Source organism: Macrotis lagotis, chromosome 1, assembly GCF_037893015.1.
Source record: "Macrotis lagotis isolate mMagLag1 chromosome 1, bilby.v1.9.chrom.fasta, whole genome shotgun sequence".
Classification (NCBI taxonomy): Eukaryota; Metazoa; Chordata; class Mammalia; order Peramelemorphia; family Peramelidae; genus Macrotis; species Macrotis lagotis.
The window spans coordinates 875613353-875632348 of NC_133658.1; the positions used below are offsets into that span (position 1 = coordinate 875613353).

The 18996-nt window shown below is 41.1% G+C and overlaps 1 protein-coding gene across 1 annotated transcript in view; it reads right to left on the bottom strand.

The window, feature by feature from the left end:
* Positions 1–1741: 1741 nt before the first annotated feature.
* PADI3 (peptidyl arginine deiminase 3) overlaps positions 1742–18996 on the bottom strand; it is a 52756-nt gene continuing 35501 nt past the window's right edge. The window contains exons 12-16 of the mRNA XM_074218293.1: positions 17439–17583; positions 16312–16414; positions 11904–11983; positions 9323–9448; positions 1742–2670 (exon numbers count right to left, since the gene is read on the bottom strand). Of these exons, the coding sequence (XP_074074394.1) occupies positions 2437–2670; positions 9323–9448; positions 11904–11983; positions 16312–16414; positions 17439–17583 (688 nt within the window). The 3' untranslated portion in view covers positions 1742–2436. The remainder of the gene's footprint in view (positions 2671–9322; positions 9449–11903; positions 11984–16311; positions 16415–17438; positions 17584–18996) is intronic.

Below are 18996 nucleotides of genomic sequence, written 5' to 3' on the forward strand. Positions count from 1 at the left end.
AACAAGGTCATGTATGGAATGAACACAACCTCCCTGCCCTTCCAGCCTCATTCCAACCTAGAAAGTGGATGAGAAGATCAAGTACAAATTTCCTATATTTCCTCTTGATTTATTGCTCAGTATCAGTATCTGAGCCAAAACCACAGATAACACACCCAATTGTAGAGAAGAGCCAAGTCATCCCTGGGGCTCCACTGTCTGGGCTGGCACTACCAGCCAGTAATCACTCCTCATTATTTCCCCAGCCTTAGCCACCATCTTTGTTGGACTGAATTGCCCTCCAGAAGCAACCTGTCCTCTAGTACAAAGGTCTTAGAAATAAGATCTGCCAGAAAAAGAAAAATTATAATAGGACTCAGGTAGGATTACCCTGTTACTCATTCTAGAGTCACAGACTGTCTCCAGCTAGCCGAATGTAGCTTCCAGTCTTTCCCCCATGACTCTGGTATGTGGAAAGAGAGCAGGTCTTGTAATGAAGAAAGTGGAGTTGGAATCCCAGTTGAGATCCTTACTAGCCTTGTGACTTTGGGCACATCATTTCATTCCTTTCAAGCCCAAATTTCTTATCTGAAACAACAGGGAAATATTCCAATCCATCATTCTCCACATGGTAACATAGAAATGAGATATAGTCTTTTTTTTTTTGGCAAAGGGATTATGGTTTAGACGGGAAATCCCCCCATTAATTTAGAAAGACATTTTTTCTCTACCAGAGTTTTAAAGAGTTGTCCAGTGTTCTGAGACATTATATGATTTGTTCATGGGCACACAAATAATATGTATCAGAAGGTCTTCCTGAGTCTGAGTCTTCCAGCTATCTATCTACTTTATTAATGTAATCATTTTTATGATAATTTAGGTAATAATTTTTTATTTTATGATAATTGATTAATGTATCATTATGGTATTGTCACATTATCACATTAATAATATAATAGCCAGAAAGACCAAATATTTGAAGGCCAATGGGATAGAAGAGGGATGAGGCCTATTTTCTTTGGCCTCAGGAGGCTGAACTAGAGACAATCAAGGATTGATGTCAAGAGTACCTTCCTAACTGTTGGTTCTTCCCCAAAGTGGAATGGGTTGCCTGGAAAGGGAGTGAGCTCCCTGTCACTTGGGAGACTTCATGAAAGAAATTCTGGATGACCATTTGTTGTGTTCATTGCAGAAATAATGTTTGTTCAGGTGTGGCTTAAATTGTATGGTCTCCAATGTCCTTTCCAGTTTGGAGATTGTGATTTTTATTGTTCTGGAATATGTCTCTGCCTCTGAGGCCCCTTTGTCTGGTTGGTCTGTTTCTCCTGCAGCCTCCATTTTGAGGCCAGCTCTTGTCTTCATCTTGCAGTGGTCTCTTAAATGTCTTTCTTTTCCCAACCCCCCCCCCACCCCAGCTTTTCCCTTTCATATGTCATCTTTGTTCATTATTATACAAACTCCTTGAGGGAAGGAATTTTACTTACTGTACTTCTTGGCACTACACTTGCTAAGTATGTCTTCCCCTATTCCCAAACTCCCAGAATTCCTGATATTACTAAATTCCTAAGAGTCTCAGGTTTTCAGATCAAGAGTCAAATTCCTAAATGTTGGATTGCAAAGGGAATCTTATTGGCCTGTCAGAAACCTACCTTCAGAGTCACACTCAAAATAAACCCATTTATTTATCATTTACTGTATGCAAGATTTTGGAAGGAAGTCCTGTGAGAGATAAGAAGATATATAAGACATAGCCCCTGCCCTCTAGGAATTTATGGTCTAATAGAGGGGTATTTTCTTGGAATAAAGAGAAAACTTTGGTAAGTGTTTCTCCCTTGAATCCTGCTTATTCTTGCTTGGAGATTCAGATCTAAGGACCAGGTTGCTGGGTGACAGCCTCCATTGGGTTTTTTAAACCTTCTCACATTAGAAGTAATATTGCCTCTTAGCTCTATTGCTCTGTAGTTTTGGAAGTAATTGGACTAAACTAAATTTGGCTTGTGAATTTTTCCTTTCCTTCCTTTTCCAAGTTCACATCCTGGTGATGTGAACTTGGTGGGGGCTTGGGCTTAACTGAAGAAAGGAGATGACAATCACCATGATACAACTCTATAAGCTGAAATATTTTTCAAAAGGAGTTTACAAAAGAAAGAAATGACAGGTGAACAGTTTTGGGGATTGATTATGAGTTTTTAAACGTGGGAGGCAGCATGAGATGAAGTCATGTTGTTTTATGGAGGAAGAGGACCTAGTCTCTGAGCTTTTCAGCTTCAAGGTAGAGAGCTAATGAAGGGAAGGGACTACAGGGAAAGGTCTTAGTGTTCCCAGTAGGACTTGGTTTTTCTCAAAGCTTCCTGGGATTTGTTTGCTTTGTTGATTTTCCATCATTCAGGTGAATCTTCCATCTGTCTCATACATAAGTTCCCAGGCAGAGAAGAGGTTGAAGGGAAGGGAGCCAGCTCAGGGGATCATATTCCACCATTTGAAGGGGAAGGGCTTCCTGCGGACATTGGTACCACAGTGTACCTCCCCATGTAGCATGTGGTAGGGGGTGAAGTCATCAATGAAGTTGCACTCAAGGCCCAGTGGCTCCAACAAGGATCGGACCTTTTCCTCCAGGCAGCAACGCCCATTGATGATGGGCCCAAAGGGTTTGGGGATTCCTAGGTGTTTCCCCAACACGAGCATGTTCACCTGTGATCACAGTAGAAGATTGGAGATGTTAGAAGAAGAAATGGCATCACAGCACCATGGGCACTCATGGCCACACAGAACTTCTGATATCCTGCCAAAATCATGATATTCCTTAACTCCAAAACCTTTAGTGGCTCCTCATGGTTCAGTGAATAAAGGATGACCTCCTGACCCTCGCATTCAAGATTCTTCATTGTCTACTTCCAAACTACCCAACCAGCCTTATCTCATACAACTCCAGTCACTAAAACTGGATTCTCATTTCTCATCCTGCTTTCTCCCATCCTCTCCCATCTTTGTGCTTTTTGCTCGTTCTGCCCTAACATCTGATTCTTGTAACAGTCTCCTTCCTTTCCTTCTCAATTCTTACTCTGTAGAAACTCCTTTCTTGTTTCTTTAATTTTGTTTTTGAAAGGTAGTGGGGGGGGGGTGGCTAGGTGGCACAGTGTATAAAGCACTAACCCTGGAGTCAGGAGTACCAGGGTTCAAATCCGGTCTCAGACACTTAATAATTACTTAGCTGTGTGGCCTTGGGCAAGCCACTTAACCCCATTTGCCTTGCAAAAAAACTCAAAAAAAAAAAAAGAAAGGTAGTGGGGTCAAACGACTTACCCAAGGTCACAAGGTTAGGTAATTATTAAGTGTCTGAGGCTGGAAATGAACTCAGGTCCTCCTGACTGCAGGGCTGGTGCTCTATTCACTGTGCCACCTAGCTACCCAGAAACTCCTCCTTTCCCCTCAAGACATAACTCAAATATTTGTTCTTCCATCAACAGTTTCCTGGGCCCAGCACATTAAAAATTCTCAAATTTCATCCAGGACTTAATCTATGTAACTCATCAGATTCCAGAAAGCCTTCTCTAATTCTTTCTCTCCCTCCTCCCACCCCAGTAAATAAAAACTGCTTTCCCAGTCATCAGAGGACTTTGTTTCCACCTTTCTAAAACACCCACCATGGCACATTGTATTTTTAGAGCTATCTGGATTTGGAATCTTTTCTCCTTTCTTACTAGGAGCTTCATCAGAGGAAGAATGGAATCCAAGCTAAAATTTTCAGATTCCTCAGTGACACATGGGTTCGTAGATTTAGAAATGGAAGGGACCTTAGAAACCTTATATTCTATTCCTTCATAAATTGAATGAGATGAGAAAACTGAGACCCAGAGAGATTAAGGATAGGATTGTAGACTGAGAACTGGAAGGGTCCTCAGTGACTAGTTAGTACAACTCCCTCATTTTATATAGGAGGAAACTGAGACTGAGAAGGGGAAATGACCATCTGAGATTATATAGGGTAGCATAGGAGAGAGTTGAGATTCAAGTCTAGACCCAGAACCTTATTTCTTCTAATCTGAAGACCATTCCTTTTCCTCTGACTTGGGGTCATAAGGAAGGCTGGACCTGCTTCTTGATTGCCGCTCCCACCATAGGCTTCACTTCTATCATACCTCCCCCAAATGACCTCTTGGCTCTTTGGGGTCCAGGCTATTCCCTTGATCTATCATTTCCTCCCTTCTTTTAAAAAAATTTTTATTTATTTAAGGCAATGGGGTTAAGTGATTTGCCCAAGGTCACACAGCTAGGCAATTATTAAGTGTATGAGGTCAAGTTTGAACTCAGGTCCTCCTGATTCCAGAGTGGGTGCTCTATCCACTGCACCACCTAGCTGCCCCATTTCCTCCATTCTTGATACTGGTATCCACTCATGAAGGGGCAGAGTGATGCATAGGGAAGAATCCTAGATTTGGAGTCAAAGGCCCTGGATTTGAATCTTAGCTCTTCCACACTCTTTCCCTGTGTGACCTTGGGCAAGTGATGCCATCACTCTGAGTCTCAGAAAGAGTTAGACTCTATGACTTCCAAGGTCCCTGCCATCTCTGATTCTAAGGCCCTGTCTCCAGGTCATTCCCTTCACTCTTTCTGGTGAGTTCAGTAGTTGACTCACCATCTTTCAACTTCATCCTCTACCATTCTATGCATAGTAGGGGCTGAAGAAATGTTAATTCATTGGTTTGTTGTGATATACATATGTACTGTTTATAGTCCATATTTCCTCTACCCTCCTCTCTTCATATTTGTTAGCATGTTATCTCCCCCATTAGAATGTGAGCTCTTTGAGTGCTGAGACCATCTTCTGCCTTTCCTTTTTCAGCCCTTACGATGGTATATTTATTATTTATTAATAGATTCTTGATAAATGCTTATGATTGATTGACTGGAAGCTCTTTGAGGTCACAAACTATGTCAGTGTCTATTTTGGGATGCTCAGTTGCCAAGAGAATACATTGCAAATAGTAGGTATTTAATGTATTTGTGTGTGTGTGTGTGTGTGTGTGTGTGTGTGTGTGTGTATGTGACAATAGGAGTTAAGTGACTTGCTCAGGATCACACAGTTAGTATCAAGTGCCTGAGGTTAGATTTGAATTCAGGGCCATCCTGACTCTGGAGCCACTATTCTATTCACTGCACCACCTAGCTGTCCCCACAATGTAGTTTTGTTGAATTGTATAACTGCTTTGATGGAAACTTTGCCCTTATGACCTACTGTCATTTGTCGTCCATGATTATTTAAGGTGGGAGCCAGGACAGGCAGAAGAAAGGTGGGCTGGCAACCATTTGGAGTATTTTGAACTTAAAAGCTTATCTTAAAAGTCAGGAAGTGAAAAAATTTGGAACTTAATTCATTGTTGGTGGATCTGGGAGCTGATCTAACCATTTTGGAGAGAGAGATTTGGAATTATGTTCAAAGAGTTATTAAATTGTCTATGATCCTCAAATACCACCATTAGATCTATTCCCCAAGGTGATATGGGAAAATGTAAAAGAACCTACATATGTATAGCATCATTTGTGTGACAAAGAATTGGGAATTGTGGATTTTGCCAGTTAATTGGGGAATGATTAAACAAACTGTAGTATATGTTCATGATAGAATATTATTACTCTGTTATAAGAAATAGTGATCTTGATGATTTTAGAAAAGTCTAGAGAGACCTCCACAAAATAATGAATAACACAATGAGTAGAATCAAGAACATTGTATATAGTAACAGCAGTCTTGTTTTAAGAACATCTTTCAGGAACCAAGTCATTCTGACCATTATAAATACCTACATTAACCACAAAGATTCCATGAAGTATGATACTGTTTGAATTTTTAAAAAAAGGAATTGACATTATCTAATCATCCATCTATATCTATATCTAATCTATATTTATATCTAATCTATATATCTATATCTATCTCTATCCCTATATCTATCCCTATCCCTATCCCCATCCCTATCCCTATCTCTATCTCTATCTCTATGTCTATGTCTATCTCTATGTCTATCTCTATCTCTATATCAATAGGTCCATTTATCTATCTGCCTGTCTGTCTATATTGATCTACCTGGAATTACAGTGCAGTATTCTTTTTGTTTTGTTTTGTTTTGTTTTGTTTTGTTTTTTGCAAGGCAATGGACTTAAGTGACTTGCCCAAAGTCACACAGATACATAATTTTTCAGTGTCTGAGACCAGATTGAACTCAGGTTCTTCTGATTCCAGGGCTGGTGCTCTATCCACTGTGCTATCTAGTTGACCCTTTCTTGTTTTGTTTTGAATATTAAGGGCCATCTCTAGCTGACCTGATTCTGGGGGAGAAAATGAGGCTGATGACTTGAGCACAGTATTCCCCCTCACTCATGGCATCATTTCCCTGATGTTGTGGTCTTCTTCAAAAAAGAAGTACGAACATTATTATCCATCTATCTATCTTCCATCTATCTATCTATCTATCTATCTATCTATCTATCTATCTATCTATCTATCTCTATCTGTCTATCTATCTATCTATCTATCTATCTATCATCTGTATGGATCTATGCAAGTATATACATATAAATATGTGCCTATCATCTGTATCCATCTATGTAACAATCTCAAAGTTTTGGTGGGGAGGAGAAAGGGAAAAAAGGTTTCAAGGTAACTATGTTGTATATTTGAAAGGCATAGCAAGTTGTACATAATGAATTTGCAATTTCAAGTACAGTCCTGTTTTTCTATTACACTTTTTTAAGGAAATATTTGTTTTACTTCATAAGTTCGGAATAAAATAAATAAAATTTTTAAAAAAGAAAAAAAGTCAGTCATTGAATTTTCAGGAAGAAAGGAAAGGGAAGTTATGTTGGAGTTTCAGAACAAGACGGAAATGTGGGGGCAAGGGAGATTTAGCTGAAAAGAGGAAGGAAAGAACCAAGCAAATGAGGACAGGAGAAGAAGAAAGCCTGTATTTTTCATGACCAGGAAGCATAGATCTGTTGGTCAGGAGGCATCTCTCACAGTCTTGCCTGACCCCTCTGTCAGCAAGTGTCCCAGTGCAGTCACCTGCCCTCCCTGTGTCCTCTGTTCATCCCCCCTTTAAGAGCTCAGAGTTTCTGGAATGGAGTCAGTGAAACATGTTGAATTACAGTGTTGAAACTGGCTAACTCATGAAGACCCCAGCGCACTCATCTTCTCATCATCATCATCATCATCATCATCATCATCATCATCATCATCCCTTTCATTCTACCCCTGGCATTTCCCTCCCTGGTTATCCTCTTACCCTTTTCCTTGCCTCCTAAACTAGAAACTCTTCCCTAAAGGAATTAATTCTTTCAGTGCTTATGCTAATCTCTCCCCTTAATTGCTTCCATCACCCACTATTTTTTTCCTCCACCTCTCCACTCCCTCTATATTTCCAGTTCTGCAACCATAATCACATCAACTTTATCATAAAATGGGTGTGTCAATCTACTCCTCTTTATACCCTGCTAACTTTCTAAACACAAAAAAACCTCTTCCTCCTTAACACTTCCCTACATATAGACATATAAATATAGATATATAGCTATTTAGAAGATATAGATATTGCTTCTTTCTATTAAAATGGATTGAGGTCAGGGACTGTCTTTGTTTATGTGCTAACATAATATTGTCTTGCTACATATTTATATATCCATGTATGTGTATATATTTATATTTGTATGTATGTATTGCTATATATATGTATATATACCCAGTATCTGCACAGTGCCTCTCATAGAATAAGTATTTAATGAATAATTCATTGACTTTCTAGTGTTGGGTGAACTTGGGTCACAACATCCCTTCAGTCTCCTCATCTCTAAAATAGAAATAATAATGCCTATAGAACCCATTTCACAGAGTAGTGATGAGGCTCAAGTCAGAGAAGGAGCACAGAGCACTTTGTCACTGTTAGAATGCTGGATAAATGTCAGTTATTATTTAAAAAGGTCATTTAGGGTCAGGTTCTGCCTGCCTGCCTTTGGACAAATTGGCCAGAAGAGAGTTTATGGAGATTTTATTCTCCCTCTCAGGCCCCCAGGGGTTGGGGAATTATTGACCTGGGTTAGAATCCCTACCTTCTCTCTTACTACTTGCATAACTTTGGCTGAGACACTTCCCTTTCCCAGGTCTCAGTTTTATAAACTGAGGGCGCTAGACTAGATGGTATTTATTCCAGGAATGAATCCATGGTCCAACAATTACAATTCTTCCAGGTCCATTCTGGACACTCGTTATGACCATGTCTGGATCCTTATTCCCTCTCTAAGAAAGTAGATAAATGATTGGACCTCACGTAGGCCACAGGAAACCCTTCGGGACAAGGGAGAGAGCCCCTTCCAGTCCAAAGGGGACATTTGAAGCAACTCAAACTTGGACCTCAGCTTAGCTACTTATTAATGTTGTCCTTCTGGACAAACCACTGAGCCAATTCAAACCTCAACTGACACTTTATAAAATGGAGACAGTGTTATATAGTGAGATGGAGGGAAGAGACCCCAGTTCTGGAATCAGGAGATCTGAGTTTCAATCTTTGCTTCACACCTGTGTAAATTTGTACCTCATTTTATTAACCATAGACTGGGAATAATAAGTCTTGAACTCCCTCTCTCCTCAGGTCATCCTGAGGACCAAAGGACATAGGAACTAGTGCTTTGTGAACCTTGAAGTACAGTGGAAACATTGGATTTAGCCAGAGGCACAAACTGAAATCAAGTCTTCCCACCCTCCACGTCAACTCTTTTGGAGTTTTCCGTGAATTCTATTCCCTCCTTGGCTACTTGTTAATCCATATTCAGAAAATGTAAAACACTTCCTCCTGGGCAGCTCAATGGTATAGTAGATAGAGCACTGGCCCTGGAGTCAGGAAGAGTGGGTTCAAATCTGGCATCTGACCACTTAATAATTGCTAGCTGTGTGATCTTGAGCAAGTCACTTAACCCCATAGCCTTAAAATAAATTTTTAAAAAATGAGGGGCAGCTAGGTGGCGCAGTGGATAGAACACCCACCCTGGAGTCAGGAGTTCCTGAGTTCAGACACTTTAATAATTACCTAGCTGTGTGACCTTGGGCAAGTCACTTAACCCTACTGCATTGCAAAAAACACAAAACAAAAAATAATTTAAAAAAATACTTCCTCCTTAATTAAAGAGGAACAATAAGGCCTACCTTACTCCTCTTTTGGAGCTGTTGCAAACTGCCTCCCTCCCTGCCTGCCTATAGACAAAAGAACAAGTTTCTTGGTTTGAGGGAGATATTATTAATAATGAAACTAATAATTCCAGTGACGTTGGAGACAACCATTCATTCTCTTGTTCTCACCAAGTCAGGGAAAAATGCCACAGCTTTCCTCTTCTCTGTTTTGAAGAGCTGAGGGATGTCGATGATGTCTTTGTCTGCCAGACCCAGCTCTCGCTTCAGGACCTCTCGGTTCCAGTCAATGCAACTCTAGGAGGGATGGGGTAGTGAGCCCCAAGGGGTCAGAGTTAGTGGAAAGTGGACAATGAAACAAAGGAAGACTAGTTCCAGGAGAGAAATCATAGACCTCTTGGATGAGGAACCAATGTATGATACTGTCCATGTTATCTAGGAAAGAGACAACATTTCACTTTCCACTATCATGCAAACCTCTCCTGGGAGCCAGAGACTGGCTGTAGGGCCATGCCGAGTAAGAGCCAATTACTGGCAGGCACCCCCTTCCTCCATTCAGCATTCCTTCTCTAGGACCTACAGTGCTCTTTCTACAAGAAGAGTATGAGTGACTTTATCAAATACTTAGTTAAAATCTACATAGACTCTAGCTACAGAATTTCCCTAGTAACCCAATCCCTGGCCACCTCTTCCCCAAATGTAAGGTTCCCCAGCTAGAAATTAATGCCTTTGAGGGCTGAGACTGTTTCAATTTTGCATTTAATCCCTACTATTACTCGAGCATTTTGTTATTGTTGAGTCATTATTCAATCATCTTTGACTCTTCATAACCCCATTTGGGGTTTGGTTTTGTTTTTTTAGGTTTTTGCAAGTCAATGGGGTTAAGTGGCTTGCCCAAGGCCACACAGCTAGGTAGTTATTAAGTGTCTGAGACCAGATTTGAACCCAGGTACTCCTGACTCCAGGGCCGGTGCTCTATCCCCTGGACCACCTAACTGCCCTTGGGGTTTTCTTCATAAAGATACTGAAGTGGTTTACCATTTCTTTCTCCAGTTCATTTTACAGATGAGGAAACTTGAGGCAGACAGGGTGAAGTGGCTTACTTAGGATCACACAATTAGTAAGTGTCCAAGGCCAGATTTGAACTCAGGAAGATGAGTCTTCCTGACTCGAGGACCAGCACTCTATGTGCTATGATGTTTGTCCTTCATTTTTTCAAAGACTATGATATCAGGGAGGTGATGCCATGACAGGTATGTAAATTGGATTTGAGTAGGGAGAGCGATGCTGTGTTAAGTCACCAGCCTCACTTTCTCCTCCAGAGTCATTTGGGTCCAGTGGCCAAATATGGATCAGGATGACTAGAGATGACCCTCGATGTGAGGCAATCATTAAGTGACTTGCCCAAGGTCACACAGCTAGTAAGTGTCTGAGGCTGAATTTGAACTCAGGTTCACCTATGAAGATGATCCTTCACAGACAACATGGATAACATCATATGTGTGGGCATAATAACTGCTCAATAAAGGTTCTTACAGTCATACCAATAAATGTCCTTTTGTTCTCTCATTCAAATAGGGTTCATTTGGCACGACTTTTTGTGAAAAAGTCATGCTGGTGCTGTGTGAGCACTACTTCCTTTTCTAGATTTTCACCAACCATCTATTTAATGACCCATCCTAGAATTTTCCCATGAATCAAAATAAAACTCATTGTCCTAGAGTTTAAAGACATCAATCTCTTTTTTGAAAATGGGGATACTGGGGTCGGCTAGGTGGCACAGGGTGGGGTGGCTAGGTGGGGCAGTAAATAGAGCATTGACTCTGGAGTCAGGAGTACCTGAGTTCAAATCCGGCCTCAGACACTTAATAATGACCTAGCTGTGTGGCCTTGGGCAAGCCACTTAACCTCACTGCCTTGCAAAAAAAAAATGGGGGATGCTGATCTTTCCTATCCTGCTTTACTTTCCCTGTTCTCTACAACCTCATAAGTATCAATATCCCAGAACTCACATCTTCCAGTAATTTCCTTATCTCCTTGAATATAATTGTAACCAGTACAGGTCACTGGAACTTCACTGGATCAAAGATTTAGAGCTCAGAGGCACCTTAGAGATCGGTTAGTGCAAACCCTTGATTTTATAGGTGAGGAACTGAGGACAGACAAATAAAGGTCAAGGTCACAGAGATAAGATTTGAATCCAGACCCTATGTCTCCAAATCAAAGATTCTTTTCATGTTACCCAGTATTTCTCTCTCAACATCATTGGGATAGATTAATCTAGTAGAAGCAGATAGTAACGTCATATATTGTTCTTTAGGGGTAATATAAATGTAAATACATTAAACAGAACCTTCAAGAAATCACTGGTCAAAAAAGGACAGATGGGCTACTCAGTGGCCCTCAAATCACATATCAGAAACACAATCTTCTCTGCTTCTGTCTGGGACCATAATTGTCCAACCCTCAACAAGGCTTCTACAGCAGCAGAGGGAAATAACTAGCACCTCAGACTGGGTCTTGCTCCGTTTTGGGCCCTAGGAATGTCTAAGGAGCCAAAGTCAGTAAAGGAGGCCAGGTATGATTGGACCACAGGAAAGTGATTTCCTTCTGGGCAGGGTGGGGATCCTCTAGTGACATTTTTTTTCTTTTTCCTAGGATTTCATTTTCTCTTCTTTCTGACCCTCTTTATAAAAAATAACAACAGATTTTTTTTTGAGTGTCTCCAATGTCCCCTCCGCCTTCCTAGTACCTGGACAAACTTGTTGTAACTGATAAGGTTTTCATTGGACAGGATCTGATTGATGGACATGGTCTTCACCTGTTGACTCCCTGTGGAGGAAAGAATGAGGAAGGGAGGAGCCAGACAGAGACAGAGATATGGAGAGAGATAGGGATAAAGAAAGAGACAGAGAAGAAAAGGAATGGAGAAGGAAAGAGAGGAATATTATGGATATTACGGGAAAGAGACAGATATATTGAATGAAATAGAAGGGGGGCAGAGAAGCATGGAGAAAGAGATGGTGAGAAAGAAACAGAAAAAAAAAAAGGTAGAGAAATAGAGACAGTAATGGATAGTAGAGATGGGTGGATAGAGAAAGCCACAGAGAAGGAAAGAAGGATATATATATATATATATATATGTATATATATATATATATATATGGAGAGAGAGAGAGAGAGAGAGAAACAGAAGAGAAAGAGAAAGACAAGGGAAGAAGTAGGAGAGAGCTCAATAAGAAAGGGGGAAAGGGAGAAAAGTCAGAGATAGTGAGAGAAGAGAGACAGAGTGAGAGATAAAAATGGAAAAGAGGGAGAGAAAGAAGTGAGGAGGGAGAGAGAGAAGTGGAGCGAGAGATAGAAAGGAGAAAAGGAAAGAGACAAAGAAGGAAAGAGGTAAAGTCAGAGGGAAAGAGAGATGAAAGAGAAATGTGGGTGGAGGAAGAAAGAAGAAAATTCAAGTTAGAAATTACTGTCAGTAATTTTTAAAAATTACTCCTTTAAAATCCTATTGCTTTGAGGTCAGAAGGCAGAATTTAAGTTCACAGACTGTGAGTCAGCATTTTTTTGCAGGTTGTCTTGGTGTCTTCTTACTTAGCAAAGCAGTTTTGCAAGCGTTTGTGGGGTTGCAATTTTTTATGGTGACCTTGACCCTCTGACATGTTACAACTTACCGGTAACTTTGAAGTATGGGAAGTTATAACATGAATGAAATGAATTTCTGCAAGGGAGGTTGGATCTTGAGGAAATGGGAAAAAAGGGTGGCTCAGGGTAGAGCTGAGCCAGACTAAGAGTGCATAGAATCACTGAATTTCAGTGTTGGAAAGGATAACTGAGGCTGCCATCCCTGAACAGAAATCCCCTGTGCAGGACACCTGTCTGATTCTACCTGAAAATTTTGGGAATGGGGAAATGCATTGCCCCCAGAGGCAGTCAACTCCCTATTGGGAGATTCACCATTGGAGAAGTGGGATTTTTTTCAAGCCTAAATCGACTTTTTGATATTTTTATTCATTTCTCCTGGTTCTATCTTCTTGGTCAAGCAGAAAGTTAAATTTCTCCTCCCTCATAAGAACCCTTCACATTTATGAAGACAACTTCTCTGGCCTTCTTTTTATCCAGACAAAACCCTGGAGGGGCAGCTAGGTTGTGCAGTGGATAGAGCACTGGCCCTGGAGTCAGGAGAATCTGAGTTCAAGTCTCTGACCTCAGACACTTACTTGCCTAGCTGTGTGACCTTGGGTAAGTTATTCTTAACTGTTGCCTTAAATAATTTTTTTTTTAAAAAAAAGAACCTTAAGAACCCTGCCAAATTGTCCTTCAATTGTCCTTCCATGAAATGGCCAACAATCTAGACACCCTCTATTTTAGTTACACTCCAGTTTTCATTGTCCTTTCTAAAATGTGATCCCAAAGAAGACATGAAAAAAGAGGTTTTTCCCCCTTTTTTGTAGAGGTGGGGGGACTATGAGTGTTGAATATATACTGTCAGATTTGTTAGGTATAGTGATTCATCTTGCTTCCCTTCCCCATTTTATTTCCTTTTTTATAAGAGATGGGTCTCTGGGTAGGGGAGAGGGAATGGGAATAATTTGGAAACAAAGTCTGTATAAAAACAAATGGTTTCAACTGTTTTAACTTTAATTTAAGATTTTATTTTTCCTCAAATACATATAAAAACCAATTTTTAACCTTTTTTTTTTTAGGTTTTTACAAGGCAAATGGGATTAAGTGGCTTGCCCAAGGCCACACAGCTAGGTAATTATTAAGTGTCTGAGACCGCATTTGAACCCAGGTACTCCTGACTCCAAGGCCGGTGCTTTATCCACTACGCCACCTAGCCGCCCCCCTTAACATTTGTTTTTAAAAAATTTTTAAGTTCCAAATTCACTCTTTTCCTCCTCCTCCCCTCCTCTTTTGAGAAAGCAAGCAATTTGGGGATCATCTTTTTTTGTGTGCCCTGCCCCCTAGTCTGACCAGGGCAGAGAATGATGGAATTGCACTTCTCTCCCGACTTCTGAAACTCTATTAATGCAATCCCAAATCACAATGTAGTCTGATATTGAGCTTACAGTCCACTGAAACACCAAGATCATCTTCATCCAAACTATTGTCTAGCCAAAGATTCTCATCTTCCGATCCTATTTCTACAAGTTAATCAGCTGATTTTTTTTGAACCCAAATATAGGCCTTTACATCTCCTATTAAATTCCTTTTAAAATTAGACTGGGCTTAATATCTAGCCTGGTGACATCTTTTGGACCTTGGTTCTGCCATCTGATGTGTTAGCTGTACCTCCTTTTGGAATACTCACAAATTAGATAAACATTCCCTCTATAGCTTCATCTGACAAGTGATGCTCACTGTTGGGTGACCAAACAGAGCAGACATAATGAGTCAGGGAGGGTGGGAGCTGAGCTGCCCTCGTGACTCTCTTGGGGTCTCATGGTTTCAAAGGCAGGATACAAAACTTAGTCTCTCCTGATTCCACGTCCAACCCTTTTCCCACTCTATCATGTGGTTCTCACTGATTCCAGAGACAACTTGAGCCAATGTGGTTTGAGGCTCTGTGATTAAATCAGATCATTCCCAAGATAGCCAGGTATGTGCCAGGGGCCCTGGGTGGGGAAGTTTCGGTGTCCTGAGCCCTTGGAAAGCTGCCCAGAGTCTGAAATCCTGAGGGTTTTGCTGGTCTGCTTGGGGAGAGTGGTTGCTCCAGGAAGTGGTCCTGAGTTTCATCTCAGCCCCAGGGAGCCCTTCCTATTCTTTAGACCTCCTTTTATGCCACTGAGCCATCTCCCCAGTCTCTATATTGTAGGCACCTTCTCATTCAACGTGCTATGTTCTCCATTAGAATGTAAGTCCCATGAGGGCAGACTTTTTTTTCCTTGTCTTTCTTTGCCTCAACAATGCTCAGAAAATATAATAGGTCCTTAATGAATACTTGTTGAGTGACTCAATGACTATGTATTTCATTCATTTGGCCCTGTATTTCTTCTATTTGGAATGCTGAATTATCCTTCCATGCGCAGATAAGTTCTCTCACCAGCTAAACTATGAGGCAATGGGGGGGGGGGGGGGATAAAGAGCAACAAGAAGGCATGGGTTCAAACTTCAGCCCTACTTTAACAGGGATTCTGTGTAAGAGAGACAATAGTTCTAGGAGTCAAAGATATCAAGGTCCCAAGCCACTTTCTTCTCAGGCTCTCTGTTTCCTCATTTGAAAAATGATGGGGTGTACTTAAATGATCTTTAAGAAACTACATCTCACGATGACTTGTTGGCTATGAGACTTGCACAAGTCATCTCTTCTTTCTAAGCCTCATTTCTCCCATCTGTAAAACGAGAATAATACTTCTGACCCCCAGATTCCCATCTGTAAAATGAGAATATTATTTAAACCTCAATTTCCTCATCTATTATATGAGAATGTAGTTTCCCCATCTGTAAAACAAAAGTAAAATTTGAACCTCAGTTTCTCCCTCTGTAAACTGAGAATGAGTCACAGTCACAGGGATCTTGTAAGGAAAGTATTATATAAAACTGATAAATGCATTGAAATGGGAGCTTCTATTCTTATTAGTACTCCTTAAATCATAACCTCTCACATTTTCTAACATATTTTATTTTATTTAAGATTTTGAAAACTTTTTTTTCCTTATCTTGTAAAGTAGCACTATTTTACAATTGGGGAACCTGAGGCTTAGATAGGCAAGATATGCTACCCAAGGTGACATGGCTAATAAATGAGCCTAGGACTGGGGGATACTGACTGGTGAATCAGAAGGAAGTAGGTAGGCCTTCTTGCTGCTAGGATAATGCTTTCTCTCTCTCTCTATTAATGTCCTGTGACTTGTTCATTAATGGCTTCAGAATAGTCCTGTGAGTGAGGAGTAAAGAAGGCAAGAAACCTTTGTGGAGAAACTTCCTACTGGGTAGAGCTGCCCCAAGTGAAACCAACTCCAGAGGCCAACAAATGACCAATTTGGTCTCACCTCTGGGAGAGCAATCAAACATGGTTTAGAGGACCTCTGAAGTTCCTCCCCAGATCTCTGGAACTAGTGGGAGCTGGGGGATTGAGGATATAGGGAGGTAAGGGTATGGACCCAATGGGATCTCAGTGACAGGGATGAGAAAAAGCAACACAATGAAGAACTCACCAACAAGACCTTCAAACAGGAGGGCCCGCCCATGGCCCCATTTCTGTTTCTCTTGGAAAAGTTTGAAACAGGCTCCAGGACTGGCCAGAAGCAGGCGAAAACCCTATATGGAAAAATGTAGATTCCCTCAGACCAAATCTATGATGAAGTCCATGCACACAGGAGGGGATTCTGACCCTACTTGGCAGGGCAGCTCACAAAGTGTTTAGAGCATCCATGGCCAGGCTTCCTACTAACTTCAATGGCCACAGGGGTAGTGTCACTACAGGCCCAGGCAGTGCAGCCTGGGGGTTTGTCAACCTGAGCATCTAAAAGGATGAATACTAGCAGAATACCTGAGGCCAAGGGGTTACATGTTTTTACCCTGTATAATTCTAGGATCACAGATTTAGACCTAGATTCCAAGTTCCTACCAGTCAGTCTGTGTGACTCCAATCTCTTTTTTTTTTAGATTTTTTTTTTCAAGGCAGTGGGGTTAAGTGGCTTGCCCAAGGCCACACGGCTAGGTAATTATTAAGTGTCTGAGGCTGGATTTGAACTCAGGTACTCCTGACTCCAAGGCTGGTGCTCTATCCACTGTGCCACCTAGCCGCCCCCCAATCTCTTGATAGAATGTAAGCTCTTTGAGGGCAAAGGATTTTGTCCTCTCTCCTTGGAACCTAACACAGTGTTAGATATAGCTCAGGTACTTAACAAATGATTGTTAAATTCTTATCCAGTCTCATTTTTTAATAAATGGGGTAGTTGAGGCCTAGGAAAACCAAGTGACTTTGTCTTCCAATATATATTTGGTAAGTAGCAGATCCAAGATCAGAGAACTGGATAGGGGAATCTTAAAAGCCATTTAGTCCAACTCTCTGATTCCAGTGAGGAGAGGATTTTTACTTCTCATACAGCTCAGAAGTAGCAAAGTCATGAATTCTGACCCCCCCCAAATCCATCCCTAATTCCAATGTGTCATGGTGCCTCTTGAAGAAGACTGTGTGTGTGTATGCATAAGAGCTAATAACAAGGATGACCATAAAAACTGTCACCTTTGGAAAACTGCAGAAGGGTCTTGGAAGAGATGAAACTGCACTGCTGGACCCTCAAGGGGAATGATGAACGGCCTCCCAAGGGGATCTTACCTTGTCATCTGGGGCAGGGACAAAACTTAATAACTCATCCACATGACCCACGGCCAGCCAGTCCACAAAAAGTTCCACGGGAGGCTGAACTTTCTGTGCATACAGGAAGTCCCGGACCACCTGGGTGACTCTCCTTCCACTAGATCTGGAGTGAAAAGGGAGAACAAAGCTTTACTCAGAAGCTACCCAAATAACTGGCCTAAATATCGGAGACTAAGCACTATTCAAAGGCATATACGGTTTTCAGAAAAAAATGTGCATTATCAGTGAAAAAAATAGATATTTACTTCAATAAAAATAAAAAATTACAGATGAAAATCACACTGAAGTTTCACCTCACATCCATCAAATTGGCACAGATGATGAAAGATGGAAACTGTTGCTGCTGGAGAGGATATGGGAAGATAGACACACAAATAGAAGTTTTTTGGGGGAGCCACAACAGGGTGGAGTCATTCTTGAAAACAATTTGGAATTATGTGAGAAAAGTCATTCAACTATTCACACCTTTTGATTCGGTAATCCTACTACTGTGGTCTGTTTCTAAAAGAAATGATACACACACACACACACACACACACACACACACACACACCATACCAAAACCCACCCTAAGTATTTACTCAGACACAGATGGGTGACTCAAGAGGGATCATGGTAGATCAAATGACCCCTGGGCAGGGACTAGAGTAAATTTCATTTAGTGACTTTAATTAGGCTTTAATTCTAGGTCATTAGTTCAAAACTCCAAGCACCCATGATTTCATCAAATGGGTATTCCATATTAGGATACAACCTCTCCACCTCTCATGGAGATAATCTCCAAGAGTTATTCTAGTCAAAATAACTCTTAACTTTTCTTCCTACCTACCCGTTCCCACTTCCAATCAGCTCAACCACTCTAGGGTTCAGGGTTTCTGCCCTTCGCAAGGCAGGTCTTCAGATAATAAATAAACTTTCCAACTTGGTAAGATTTGTTATTATTTGCATTTCAATGGCATAGGCTTTGGGAATCCACCACTTAAACTCCAAGCTGTTCTGAGACACTGGAAGAAAACAGACTTTTGTGGCAGTCAGTACAGGTCCTTACTTGTATGTCAACTATCAACTATCTCATAGACCTCAAAGGACCTCAAGAGGTGGGTGGAAGTCAAACAGGTCTGAACTTGGGCACCTCACCCTCCATTGGTGGACCTTCTAATAAGGACTCAGGTTCAGGCCAGTCCCATGATTAAAACTGGTAGAGCCAAGATGAGAACCCCTTGGTTAGCCCAGCTGAATTAGATCCATTTAGTTCAATGAACATTTTTATGAAGCACTTCCTCTTTTAAGGGATTCACACACTGTGCCAGATATTAGAGGTTACAAACATAAAGCCCATTCTGACCCTGCCCTCAAGAATCTTAGAATCTTACATTGGAACATTCTACATGTGCTGGAGATGTTTGTCCTTTATTCTCAAAGAAGACATGACATCAGGGAGGTGATGCCACAAGCACATGAACTGGATATGAGGGAGGAGGTGCCTCCCCTTCACCTTATCCTCTGGAGACATCTG